This window comes from Cephus cinctus, unplaced genomic scaffold, assembly GCF_000341935.2.
Source record: "Cephus cinctus unplaced genomic scaffold, Ccin1 Ccin1_scaffold0020, whole genome shotgun sequence".
NCBI lineage: Eukaryota > Metazoa > Arthropoda > Insecta > Hymenoptera > Cephidae > Cephus > Cephus cinctus.
In genome coordinates this window covers 281205-291769 of record NW_014332768.1, presented here as the reverse complement: position 1 = coordinate 291769, position 10565 = coordinate 281205, and the positions used below count along the sequence as shown (strand labels likewise).

The 10565-nt window shown below is 35.2% G+C and overlaps 4 protein-coding genes across 8 annotated transcripts; 3 read left to right on the top strand and 1 right to left on the bottom strand.

Moving 5' to 3' along the window:
• The first annotated feature begins 739 nt into the window (after positions 1 to 739).
• LOC107265984 (two pore potassium channel protein sup-9) lies at positions 740 to 1945 on the top strand. Of its 3 annotated transcripts, none has more exons than XM_025083549.1 (2): positions 740 to 762; positions 879 to 1945. In XM_025083549.1, the coding sequence occupies exon 2, from the start codon at positions 908 to 910 to the stop codon at positions 1916 to 1918; it is 1011 nt and encodes a 336-aa protein (XP_024939317.1). In that variant the 5' UTR covers positions 740 to 762; positions 879 to 907; the 3' UTR covers positions 1919 to 1945. The 3 variants fall into 3 exon arrangements, with proteins under 3 accessions (XP_024939317.1, XP_015591487.1, XP_024939319.1); XM_015736001.2 differs by lacking the exon at positions 740 to 762 and having other exon boundaries at positions 774 to 1440; positions 1504 to 1945; XM_025083551.1 differs by lacking the exon at positions 740 to 762 and having other exon boundaries at positions 774 to 1440; positions 1492 to 1945.
• A 1753-nt stretch (positions 1946 to 3698) lies between these two features.
• Positions 3699 to 4898, top strand: LOC107265993 (UPF0565 protein C2orf69 homolog). 3 transcript variants are annotated; one of them, XM_015736020.2, is made up of 5 exons: positions 3699 to 3861; positions 3942 to 4069; positions 4129 to 4279; positions 4375 to 4603; positions 4673 to 4898. In XM_015736020.2, the coding sequence occupies exons 1-5, from the start codon at positions 3730 to 3732 to the stop codon at positions 4873 to 4875; spliced, it is 843 nt and encodes a 280-aa protein (XP_015591506.1). In that variant the 5' UTR covers positions 3699 to 3729; the 3' UTR covers positions 4876 to 4898. The 3 variants fall into 3 exon arrangements, with proteins under 3 accessions (XP_015591506.1, XP_024939332.1, XP_015591502.1); XM_025083564.1 differs by having other exon boundaries at positions 4129 to 4303; XM_015736016.2 differs by having other exon boundaries at positions 4375 to 4898.
• Positions 4899 to 4914: 16 nt separating this feature from the next.
• LOC107266016 (glucosidase 2 subunit beta) lies at positions 4915 to 6094 on the bottom strand. The gene is made up of 3 exons (XM_015736054.1): positions 5394 to 6094; positions 5213 to 5308; positions 4915 to 5119 (listed from the first exon to the last, which is right to left on the bottom strand). The coding sequence occupies exons 1-3, from the start codon at positions 5854 to 5856 to the stop codon at positions 5064 to 5066; spliced, it is 615 nt and encodes a 204-aa protein (XP_015591540.1). The 5' UTR covers positions 5857 to 6094; the 3' UTR covers positions 4915 to 5063.
• An 86-nt stretch (positions 6095 to 6180) lies between these two features.
• LOC107265238 (WD40 repeat-containing protein SMU1) lies at positions 6181 to 8604 on the top strand. Its single transcript, XM_015734498.2, has 8 exons — positions 6181 to 6324; positions 6386 to 6452; positions 6532 to 6675; positions 6742 to 6856; positions 6924 to 7566; positions 7645 to 7746; positions 7825 to 8161; positions 8231 to 8604. The coding sequence occupies exons 1-8, from the start codon at positions 6299 to 6301 to the stop codon at positions 8327 to 8329; spliced, it is 1533 nt and encodes a 510-aa protein (XP_015589984.1). The 5' UTR covers positions 6181 to 6298; the 3' UTR covers positions 8330 to 8604.
• Positions 8605 to 10565: the final 1961 nt, after the last annotated feature.

The following is a 10565-nucleotide window of genomic DNA, read 5'->3' as shown; positions in this document are numbered from 1 at the left end:
CTTTCAAAATCCCTACTTCTAACAGGAATACAGATACGCATCTACAAGCTGTACAACAATATCCTTAAGGTGATAAGATCTTAATGTTCAACCTTAATTAATAATCCCATCTCGTAAAATCCAATGAGAATTAACACACAGCGCAAATTGAAAAACTAACCTTACAATTTTTCAACATAAACATAAACATCAACCAAACCATAAATTTGCATCACTCAATTCCTCACAGCATATCTTGACAGCCTGCCAAACCGCTTCAACCAATGAAACAAAAGTTTTAACGCATCCACGCACAGCGCGTATCATTTAAATCAATTAAAACCACCAAATATAAAAAGTATCAACAGACAGTACAAAACCTGCGTAACCACTAGATTCTCATAGCCCATTCTAATGTCCGTTCTACAACAAATACTTTCTCATTTCTTTCACTCCGTACCAATCTGACTTAGAGACATACTTTTTAAAATTACCCCAATGACACAATTCTCATTCTTAAAATTCGCTTTCTAGTCCCCTGATACACTTTGGCAAGGTCTCAATTGCACAATTCTTTTTCTTCTCTTTACTACAAACAAAATTTAACTCTGTCGCATCAATAGTTCAGAGCCAGGAATGAGCTACAACAAAAAAACCTCCCTTACGCCTTAAGAGCTACTTAAATACATTAAGAAGTTCCATATAAAAGTCCACGATGATTATCCCATGGTGATGAACATTTGGATGATACCTGATGATGCCAGAAGACCATCAGTTACACCGGTAAGTGGGAGTGGCGTAGCTGCCACGTCCGAGGACAAGCGACTGACAAAAATAGAAAAGCGTACGAAGTCATAGTAGTATCCAACGAGAGGTAGCGTTCCATGTGAGTTCCTTAGTGTTCCGTAGTACGCGAAATCCAAAAGACATGGCACGAGTCCCCATGAGATCATCCCTTAGAAGTAGAGACTCATCGAGCACCTCGACCGGAGCGGATCCTCGCGAGAGGATAAAGGACTGCTGTAGAAAGCTCGTAGCTTTCATGTGTACTCAGGTCGGCGTCGGTGGTTTGGTCGTTGGCTACGCCATAGTCGGTGCTTTCGGTTTCATGACCATCGAGACACGGCAGGAATATTCCCACTTGGCCGAAGTCGACAAGCTTCGTAACATCAGTGCCAAAGAACTCTGGATAAAAACGGCAGCAGATCCCGAGGTGAACGTCTTAAATAAAACAGCATTCGACCTGAGGACAAAGTTGATATTAAAGAAGTTTCAAGAAAATTTTACACTTGCCGTTAAACGTGGATACGACGGTAGAAAGGCTATAGAGGTCTGGTCATTTCCGGCTGCACTTATGTTCTGTCTTTCTATATTTACCATGATCGGATATGGTAACATGGTACCACGTACCTCCTGGGGTAAAGGTACCACTGTGATGTATGCTGTCTTCGGCATACCATTGTATGTACTATACTTCTTGAACATGGGTAAAGTTTTGGCACAAACATTCAGATGGTTGTACAGGTGGATTCATGAGTGCAGTGGCAAGCAACGTACTGGTCCGCGTATCATAGTACCCTCGACAGCTTGTTTATGGGTGATATTTGGATATATCGCAGCTGGCGCCATAATGTTTGCCGAATGGGAAGGATGGAATTATTTGGACAGTGCTTACTTCTGTGTTACGTCGCTCTGCAAAATTGGTATTGGTGATTTCGTACCTGGTGCTAATATCCTGGAATCAAAAAGTGGCAGTCAGACTAAATTGGTTATTAATTTTGTATATCTTCTACTGGGTATGGGATTGATTGCCATGTGTTACAATCTGATGCGAGAGGATGTCAGAGTTAAGGCTCGTGAACTACGTGAAGACTTGAGAGAGGCTTTGGAAGATATTAGGATTAAAATGCTTACGTGTTGTCGGGGTAATCCAGATTGAAAGGCGCTGTATCGATTGACGTATTGATTCCGTGAATGGTAAACTTTTGGATGGTCAAATTAGTTTTTTAAATTACTTCAAGAATTCTTGCAGTACCGGAAGTATTGGTTGTTCAGATAATCGAACTGGAATTTTTTTGAGGTTAGAAATACTAGACTGCACTCCGTATATGAAACCAGATGTATTTGGAGTCTGTATTTAGAAAGGAAGTAAGATGCAAGAAAAGGTCATTGGTCTCTTTTATTATTGTTATTATTGTTATTATGCTAACGAGACTTGCCAAAATCATTAACACGTTATTCGTATATCAGCTTTGGCACATCTCGAGTGTTTATTTTGCGAAGGCGCAACGAAATGCAAGAATTACACAATATGAGGTCTTTATCAATCGTACGTGAAGATTTTGGATAAATGATAAAAAGTGCGGTATAAAGATTTTGCGGACGCAACTTTTCTTAAATTGAGATAAAAAGTGGGAAAAATGTATTTATGGGTTGTGAATATTTCGCAAAATATTAATTTTTTTTTTAATTACGTTACTCAGGTGAAAGTGAATGCGATGACGTCGTGAAACGCATTCGTTGCTTATACATTATTGAACATTCACATTTTGTTATATTATTTATACGTATTAACGATCCAATTTACATAGAGCACGACGCTTGTTTGGTACAATGACAAATAACAATTGTAATATAAACAGTTGGTTTACGATACAAAATGTATTTTTATTCAATCCCTTTTTATTTAAACAACCTCACGATTCTTTATATCCACCACAGCGATTAGTACATAATATTTTTATTATTTCTTAATATAACAAATACGCACTGAACAATATTTTTTAATATTTGTTATCGGATAAAATTCAATACTTAATCATTATTACCTCTCTAGAGAATCGAATTATCTAAGCCTATATTAAATACATCTCGGAAAAAAACCACTTCATATATATCAAGTATAATCTGTGTATGAAAATCCTGTGGATATTAGGTCATAAATTTAACCAATAAACAGATAAAAGCAGGGCCAATGGAGAAACCCTTACTGAATCACTGCATCTAGCGAAACCTAGTAAGGGCAAAGTACTGGGCCTGCTTTTATGTTTGCTGGGCTAATCTATATGTAAATATCAGATTGCAGAAAATATGAGCAATTTAATCTCAGAACAGTCTCAATATACGTCTACGTTAATTTGACATCGAATCAGTTTATCGTGGACGAAACGTTTTTAAATTTCAATAGGTGATGAATTCATTGAACCGTGACGCATAAAGATACCTTTCTAGTTTCAGTGAAATAGCTGTGGCCTAGTAATGTTACGAAAATAAACCCGCATCCGCTTTTATAACTTTCTTAGCTCTTGCCTGTTCCAAGTGAGTTATATTTGCGATTTCATTGTGCATACGGATGCTACCAAACAGCTATATTAATTAGGTTAATTAGTAAAACTTCATATTAGATAATTATTAAAAGCTATTACGAAGATACGTCATATGTTCTATCTATTAATGTGAGAATAGATGTGTAAATTATTTTTGATATTTAAAGTATGTTAGATCATTTTCTCATAGGTTTTGTTAGTTGATCCTGAATTTAAATGTACGAAATCGATTGCGAGCTCGCCAACAATGTCTGCACAACCTCCCTAGGTTGAGCTTTGTAAAATAAGGGTAGTACTGCTTGGTCGTTTTATGGTACGTTACGTTCAGATTGATTGAAATGAATTTTGAACGAGATCATTTTTAGTTCTGGTGAAGACTTTGTACGTGGATGTTTGTATGTACAGCTATTGATAAGTTATTGATATGGAATCCAAAATTTTTTATTTAAATAAAATTCCTGGATTTGCTGGACGATGCAATGATATTTTGTACTCATCTCCATTGAGAGTAACAGCGGTGCATCGTCTTATTGTATTTTTTGGCGGGGATGTACAAGTATGTTTTAAATATATAAGTAATCGAGTAATATATATTATAAGGTTTTGGAGCAATTTTATAGAATTTGTTTGCAATAGGATTTGAAATCATGTATGGAGAAACATAATGACAGTAAACGATATCTCATGTGGAGTTTGGAAAATACATTATCTATTTTATCTAAACGGTTTCCTCAAAGTCATATAATGATTGTTCGACCATCAAGGTAATAAAGAGTATTGCTTTGTTTTGGAAGACAATAATAATTTTGTGCATGCACTTTAGGATGGAGATTAAGAGTTACGCAGTATTCAGTTGCTATGACAACTTTGTACCAGGAGATGAATATGGGGTGCCATCGTTTAAACCAAATAACAATGCGTTGCTGCATTTAAGTAAACTGCTTCGCTCTGTTTTGACTCAAGTTTCTCAGCAGGTGAGGTCTGTCGTATGGAATTTTGTAATAGAATTATTAATATCTTTATCAATACCATGTTTATTGATGGTATCAACAAAATTCATTTGTATTAGGATATACTTGGAGTAAACTTAACGTTAATGGCATTCAGTAAAGGATGTGTTGTATTAAATCAATTTCTGCATGAATTTCATCATATACAAAATCAAGAAAACTTGGATGAAAATTTAAAGGATCTAACAAAACGCATTAAAGATATTTGGTGGTTGGATGGTGGTCATGCAGGTACCAAAGACACATGGATAAATGACAAAAGAATTTTAGAATCTTTTGCCAAATTAGGTACGTTAGTATTGGATATGAGCTGTGGGAACGTTAAACATTGGATACTTAAAAACTTTTATGTTGTAGGAATTAAAGTTTATGTATACGTGACACCATATCAAGTTAATGACAAGCGTCGTCCCTGGATTAAAAATCAGGAAAACTTATTTTGTAAAACTTTACAAGAATTACATGTACCTGTTCAACGCACTTTACATTTTAAAGAGGAGAAGCCTAGTCTTACGACTCACTTTAATGTGCTTACTGTAATTAAGGATATTTCTACGTAATAAACAACATACTTAATTAGATATATTGCTTGCACATTCTTTTACATCTCATAGGTCGTTTATTACAAAATAGTAACATTCTTGTGTAAAAAACTTTATCTATGTTACTTACCAAGAACTATACTTAGTTACATTCAGTCATTTTTTTTTCAGTATCTTCTAATTATCATTTATTTTACTTTATATTATTAGCAGTGATTTGAGCAGGGAACTTGGTAGCGTTTTAACCGCTGTTGAACAGCAACTAAAAACAATAATATTATTTGTAACAAAATATTAATACAAACCTATCTAAGAATTTTCCATAAATAGCATTATAGAGTATAAGTAAACATACTGTCAAGTTTATTGGGTAATGTAATTTCAGCCCATTCATCAGATCCATCACAGCAATCGCAAAAGCCATCGTTTACCTTATATGATGAAATTTTCTCTAAAATTAATCAACAAACACAAACATGAATTAAACTTGTCAAAATTCATATCATTAAAATGAATAAAAATAAGTTATTTGTTACCTGCAGAATGCAAGGAGGAAGCTTCACAATAGAAGATACCATTGTTGCATGCATTGGTACCTGGTTCATCACTGCCATCCAAAGGACAGTCACAGTAGTCATCATTAATTTTAATGAAATCTATTTCATCCTTTGATGTGAAACATACAAATTTCCCTCGTGCATTAGGAAGATACTTGGAAATGTCTTTGGCTTGGGTACCTCGCAATGACACATTGCCTTTCCCAACAGGTATGAGTTTAGAATGTAATGGTTCGTTCCACTTGGAATTTGTTTTCTTAGCAATTACATTGTCACCATTATGACTATTGTTAGTGGTACTCCATACGATTACTCGATTTAACTCTTTAAAATACAACAATTGATAAGACACAAAAAATACACCTACTATAACAACACTTAGCAGCATGTATTTAATTTTCCTCCGAAAAAGATGTTTCATCCAAAACACTTCATTTTTCATTGTAAATTTTCGTTTGTTACTTTACCGGCACAATTATGATGTAAACACTGCTGAGAAACAAATATGTTCAATATTCAACATTAAATTATGCGCACGTTATGAAGAACTCATGTTCACCAATCTAAAGCAATGTCTTGCAAAATAAAGTAAGGATATGTACATTGAGCTACTGAAACGTGTTTCTCTAGGAAATAAAATACATAATATAGTTTACATGTCACATTTAAAATTATTTGTTGTTAACCTTTTTGTAGGAGACACCCGGTATATTTCTCTGGTGGATTCTTTGAGAATTCACTAGGGTTTTAAAGTACTTTGGTATACCTGTTTAGTGCTTTTGACTACTAGTCTCTTTGGCGTTGTCGTTTGCTCAACATAACCTTAACTTCAATTTCAAGTATATTCCATCCACTTTACTAGATATAGTGTTATTACAGTAAATATGTCTATTGAAATTGAGTCAGCCGAGTAAGTAATTGATAATTGAAAATGCTATGGTATAGATATTATATGCGATTTTATGTTTCAGCGTTATACGATTGATTCAGCAATATTTGAAGGAATCAAATCTTGTAAAAACTCTACAAACTCTTCAGGTATTCTATAGAAAGTATAATTAATCATTCTAATACTTGTCATTATTTGCAATTCGTTATACAAACATTTTTCTGACAGGAGGAAACTGGTGTGTCTTTGAATACTGTTGATAGCGTTGATGGGTTTGTAGCTGATATAAATAATGGACATTGGGATACCGTTCTTAAAGCTATACAGTCCCTTAAGTTACCTGATAAGAAACTTATTGATTTATATGAGCAGGTACACCAAAATCTTTTGACACATTATTTAAAGTATACTTGATAATATATTTGAATCATTCCTAAGGTGGTATTAGAATTGATAGAGTTACGAGAGTTGGGAGCTGCAAGATCATTATTGAGACAGACTGATCCTATGATTATGATGAAACAACAAGAACCTGAACGTTATATACATCTAGGTAATTGTACATTATAACTGTATAACGGAAGTTCTTGCAGCAAAATTATATTTTTGATTTGTTTTAGAAAACTTGCTTGCACGTTCTTACTTTGATCCACGTGAAGCATACCCTGATGGTAGTACAAAGGAAAAACGACGAGCGCACATTGCAACTGCTCTGGCAGGAGAAGTATCGGTTGTACCATCCAGCAGGTTACTCGCTCTCTTAGGACAAGCATTAAAATGGCAACAACATCAAGGTTTATTACCCCCAGGAACTACTATAGATTTGTTTAGAGGAAAGGCTGCTGTAAGAGACCAAGAAGATGAAAAATATCCGACTCAGTTATCAAAGCAAATTAAATTTGGACAAAAGGCACACGTAGAATGTGCTCGCTTCTCACCGGATGGCCAGTATCTTGTCACTGGCTCAGTTGACGGCTTTATAGAAGTGTGGAACTTTACAACAGGAAAAATAAGAAAAGATTTGAAGTATCAAGCACAAGATAATTTTATGATGATGGAGCAAGCTGTCTTGTCAATGGCTTTTAGCCGTGACAGTGAAATGTTAGCTGGCGGTGGTCAGGACGGAAAAATTAAAGTTTGGCGAGTCCAAAATGGACAGTGTCTACGCAGATTTGAAAAAGCACATTCCAAAGGTGTGACGTGCATCCAATTCAGTCGAGATAACAGTCAAATTTTGTCAGCCTCTTTTGACACGACAATTAGGTAAAAGAATCTTAATTGACTAAACTAATTACTTTGCAAAACACATTTTACAAGCTAAACTAAATATCGTGCTTACAGAATACACGGATTAAAGTCTGGTAAAACTCTAAAAGAATTCCGTGGACATACGTCTTTTGTAAACGAAGTAGTATTTGCACCCGATGGCCATAATATAATAAGGTAAGATTAAATAGACAAATTATTTTGAACTTTAATAAATATTTTAAATAATATATTTCATTTATTCCTTTTAATTAGTGCATCTTCTGATGGAACAGTGAAAGTTTGGAGTTTGAAAACAACAGAATGCATAGGCACATATAAGTCATTAGGAGCAGCTGATCTCACTGTGAACAGTGTACATTCATTACCACGTAATCCTGAACACTTTGTCGTTTGTAATCGTTCAAATACAGTGGTCATTATGAACATGCAAGGTCAAATCGTGCGGTCGTTCTCAAGTGGTAAACGAGAAGGTGGTGATTTCGTTTGTACTGTCGTGAGTCCTCGTGGCGAATTTATTTACTGTGTTGGCGAGGATTTAGTACTTTATTGCTTTTCCACATCATCAGGAAAACTTGAAAGAACTCTCAACGTAAGTAGACTATATCAGCTACATTCTTTAATAAGTCTATACTTTAGCTTTATATTTGATTAATTATAGATTCACGAAAAAGACGTTATTGGATTGGCCCATCATCCCCACCAGAATTTATTGTGTTCATACAGTGAAGATGGTCTTCTAAAATTGTGGAAACCTTAATAACCTCTTAACTACTGCAAATTGGATAAACTATATAAGGCTTTTTTATTAAAACTTGTAACGACCTACTCTATCCCTAAACTCTTAACATACTTAGGGAAATCTGAAAGGACTATATTAATATACTATCTTCCTAAATCCAAAATTATATCCACACGACAACATAACAAATTTTACTACTTCGTTCATTATTCATAAAATATTAAGTATCGCATAAGTCTGTATTGTGTAAATATACAAAAGTAGTACAATATTTGTACGACACTTATAAATTATATGAAACAATTTCTCACGTTTGTCTTTCCTGCTCCAGATCACAAAATCTGATATCATTATAGCCAACTGATCTTCAATCACTCAAATTAGATCAAACGAAAATACCAGTTTACTCAATAACGAGGACAACACGTTCTATTATATTAAATTATGTTCCTTATTGCTCTGAGACATCAAACAATCTCTCTATGACGTGCATGAATCGTCGATAGCCGCGGAATTATTGTTAGGCCCAATTGTATCCGCTCGTTCGGGCCTAATCATTACCCTGGCCCGTTCAAAGTTTGAAGGTACCTATCTGCCGACATATGCGGGGGATCTAAGGGCGCAGACTTACAATAATTGGGCCCAAGCAAATAAGCAATTACTATATTTTGCTTCGGCAAATATTATAATAACGGGCTGGTTGGGTTAACCGGGTTATCTGGCGTGTGATCACCTATATGCAGGCGCCTTAGACAGCGTTAAAACCGGCACCAGTCAACCGATCGATTTAACGCAATTTATACACACGGTTTCCCTCAAATAATCACCAGCATAATATCTTTATAAGAAACGAGTGCCGAATGTAAAATTTATGGCTTGATCAATCAGTACGACATATTGAAGACATTTTTTAAAGGGTAAATGAAAATCATTGTGAACGATTCTTTTTAACGGAGTGGTTGTTAAATATTGTCGTATCATACGGTTTTTTGAGTCTATATTCGTATGTTATAGTCTTAATAGTCTTGGGGCCTACGAAGGAAACTGCATGGAAGTTTTGTAGAAAATTAGACAAATGACTTACGTAGCAGATCCCGTGGAGGATTGGGAATGATGGCAGGGGGCAGATTCCCACGTAGGATCCTAGAGGATGAATGGACCTTAAGATCGTTCACTTCCTCTCATATATCTAATGCGACTTTAATGTCATTGGTACTTTTTCAATTTTCAAAAATTCCTTCAGGCATTTTCATTTGTTCGACAGCCAATTACCGGGCCACCCACTATTTCACTTTTCTTTGAACGTCATTCGTAAACCTGTCACTGAGTCCAACCCTTAATTGAATTAAATTTAATGTCCCGTTTCTTAAACAAGATCGAGCCGTTATAAAGGGACGCGCCATATTGGAAGTTTGAAAAAAATTGTTGCGCAATCAGTTAACGAGCGGTAACATAGAATTTGAAAATTTCCTTTCGATACACGGTAACAATCAAATACTCATATCGATTTTAGTAGACATCGACTATCAAATATATTGAAAATCGTAGATACCCATGGAAATACAGCGAAACCTCGTCGGTTAATCGAAGACAGGTTTTGTAAGGGGAAAAAATCGATAGCGCCGTGTCTGGAACATAAGCTTTCGTTGGTGGTTAATTTCCCACTGTGAAATTTGAGACTTTACACTTTATACTGTAAGCGTTTTATATTCCAAAGGGAATTAAAGGCGGCCATAACATCGAGGGATAATAGCTACAAGGCGCCAGATTACTCAATCTTTCATAATTCACGGGATACTACCAATCGAAATCTCTCACACTCTTCTACAGAGCCCTTTCTCTGTTAATGTAACACGTGGTAAGGTGATTTCTATGTTCAATCAAAATGATCTAAACGATTAGAACAATGATTATTGACCTACCGCAGTCACTGCTTCTGTCATTAAATAGTTGTAAAGTTTATGGAATTATATGCTTCGCGTTTAAACGTAATCTTAACCAGATGCCATCATTAAAGTTTTATTCATAACTCGCTTTTATTTTATAACATAACGAAAAATTTCATTGGCAGTAAGCAGGATTACGTTCGTGAATGTCCTGCTATTTAACAGAAATTTACAATTTGCATTGTAAAGAGGAGTTTTGGTCCTTTAAAAAAATATATGTTTCTACTAGTGCAGTCCTTGATTGCTGTATAGTCTTTATTTTACCAACGGAGAACGACAGGAAGAAACGAATCATTAGGACGCTAATA

Excerpts from the sequence above, each read along its gene's own strand:
- LOC107265993 (XM_015736016.2), top strand. The coding sequence starts at position 3,730 with ATGGAATCCAAAATTTTTTATTTAAATAAAATTCCTGGATTTGCTGGA. Across the intron at positions 3,862-3,941 it reads TTTTTGGCGGGGATGTACAA|GATTTGAAATCATGTATGGA; the intron begins GTATGTTTTAAA and ends TGTTTGCAATAG. Across the intron at positions 4,280-4,374 it reads TGACTCAAGTTTCTCAGCAG|GATATACTTGGAGTAAACTT; the intron begins GTGAGGTCTGTC and ends CATTTGTATTAG.
- LOC107266016 (XM_015736054.1), bottom strand. The coding sequence starts at position 5,856 with ATGAAAAATGAAGTGTTTTGGATGAAACATCTTTTTCGGAGGAAAATT. Across the intron at positions 5,309-5,393 it reads TTCCTCCTTGCATTCTGCAG|AGAAAATTTCATCATATAAG; the intron begins GTAACAAATAAC and ends GATTAATTTTAG. Across the intron at positions 5,120-5,212 it reads ATTACCCAATAAACTTGACA|TTGCTGTTCAACAGCGGTTA; the intron begins GTATGTTTACTT and ends TATTGTTTTTAG.
- LOC107265238 (XM_015734498.2), top strand. The coding sequence starts at position 6,299 with ATGTCTATTGAAATTGAGTCAGCCGA. Across the intron at positions 6,857-6,923 it reads TGAACGTTATATACATCTAG|AAAACTTGCTTGCACGTTCT; the intron begins GTAATTGTACAT and ends GATTTGTTTTAG. Across the intron at positions 8,162-8,230 it reads AACTTGAAAGAACTCTCAAC|ATTCACGAAAAAGACGTTAT; the intron begins GTAAGTAGACTA and ends GATTAATTATAG.
- LOC107265984 (XM_025083549.1), top strand. The coding sequence starts at position 908 with ATGGCACGAGTCCCCATGAGATCATCCCTTAGAAGTAGAGACTCATCG.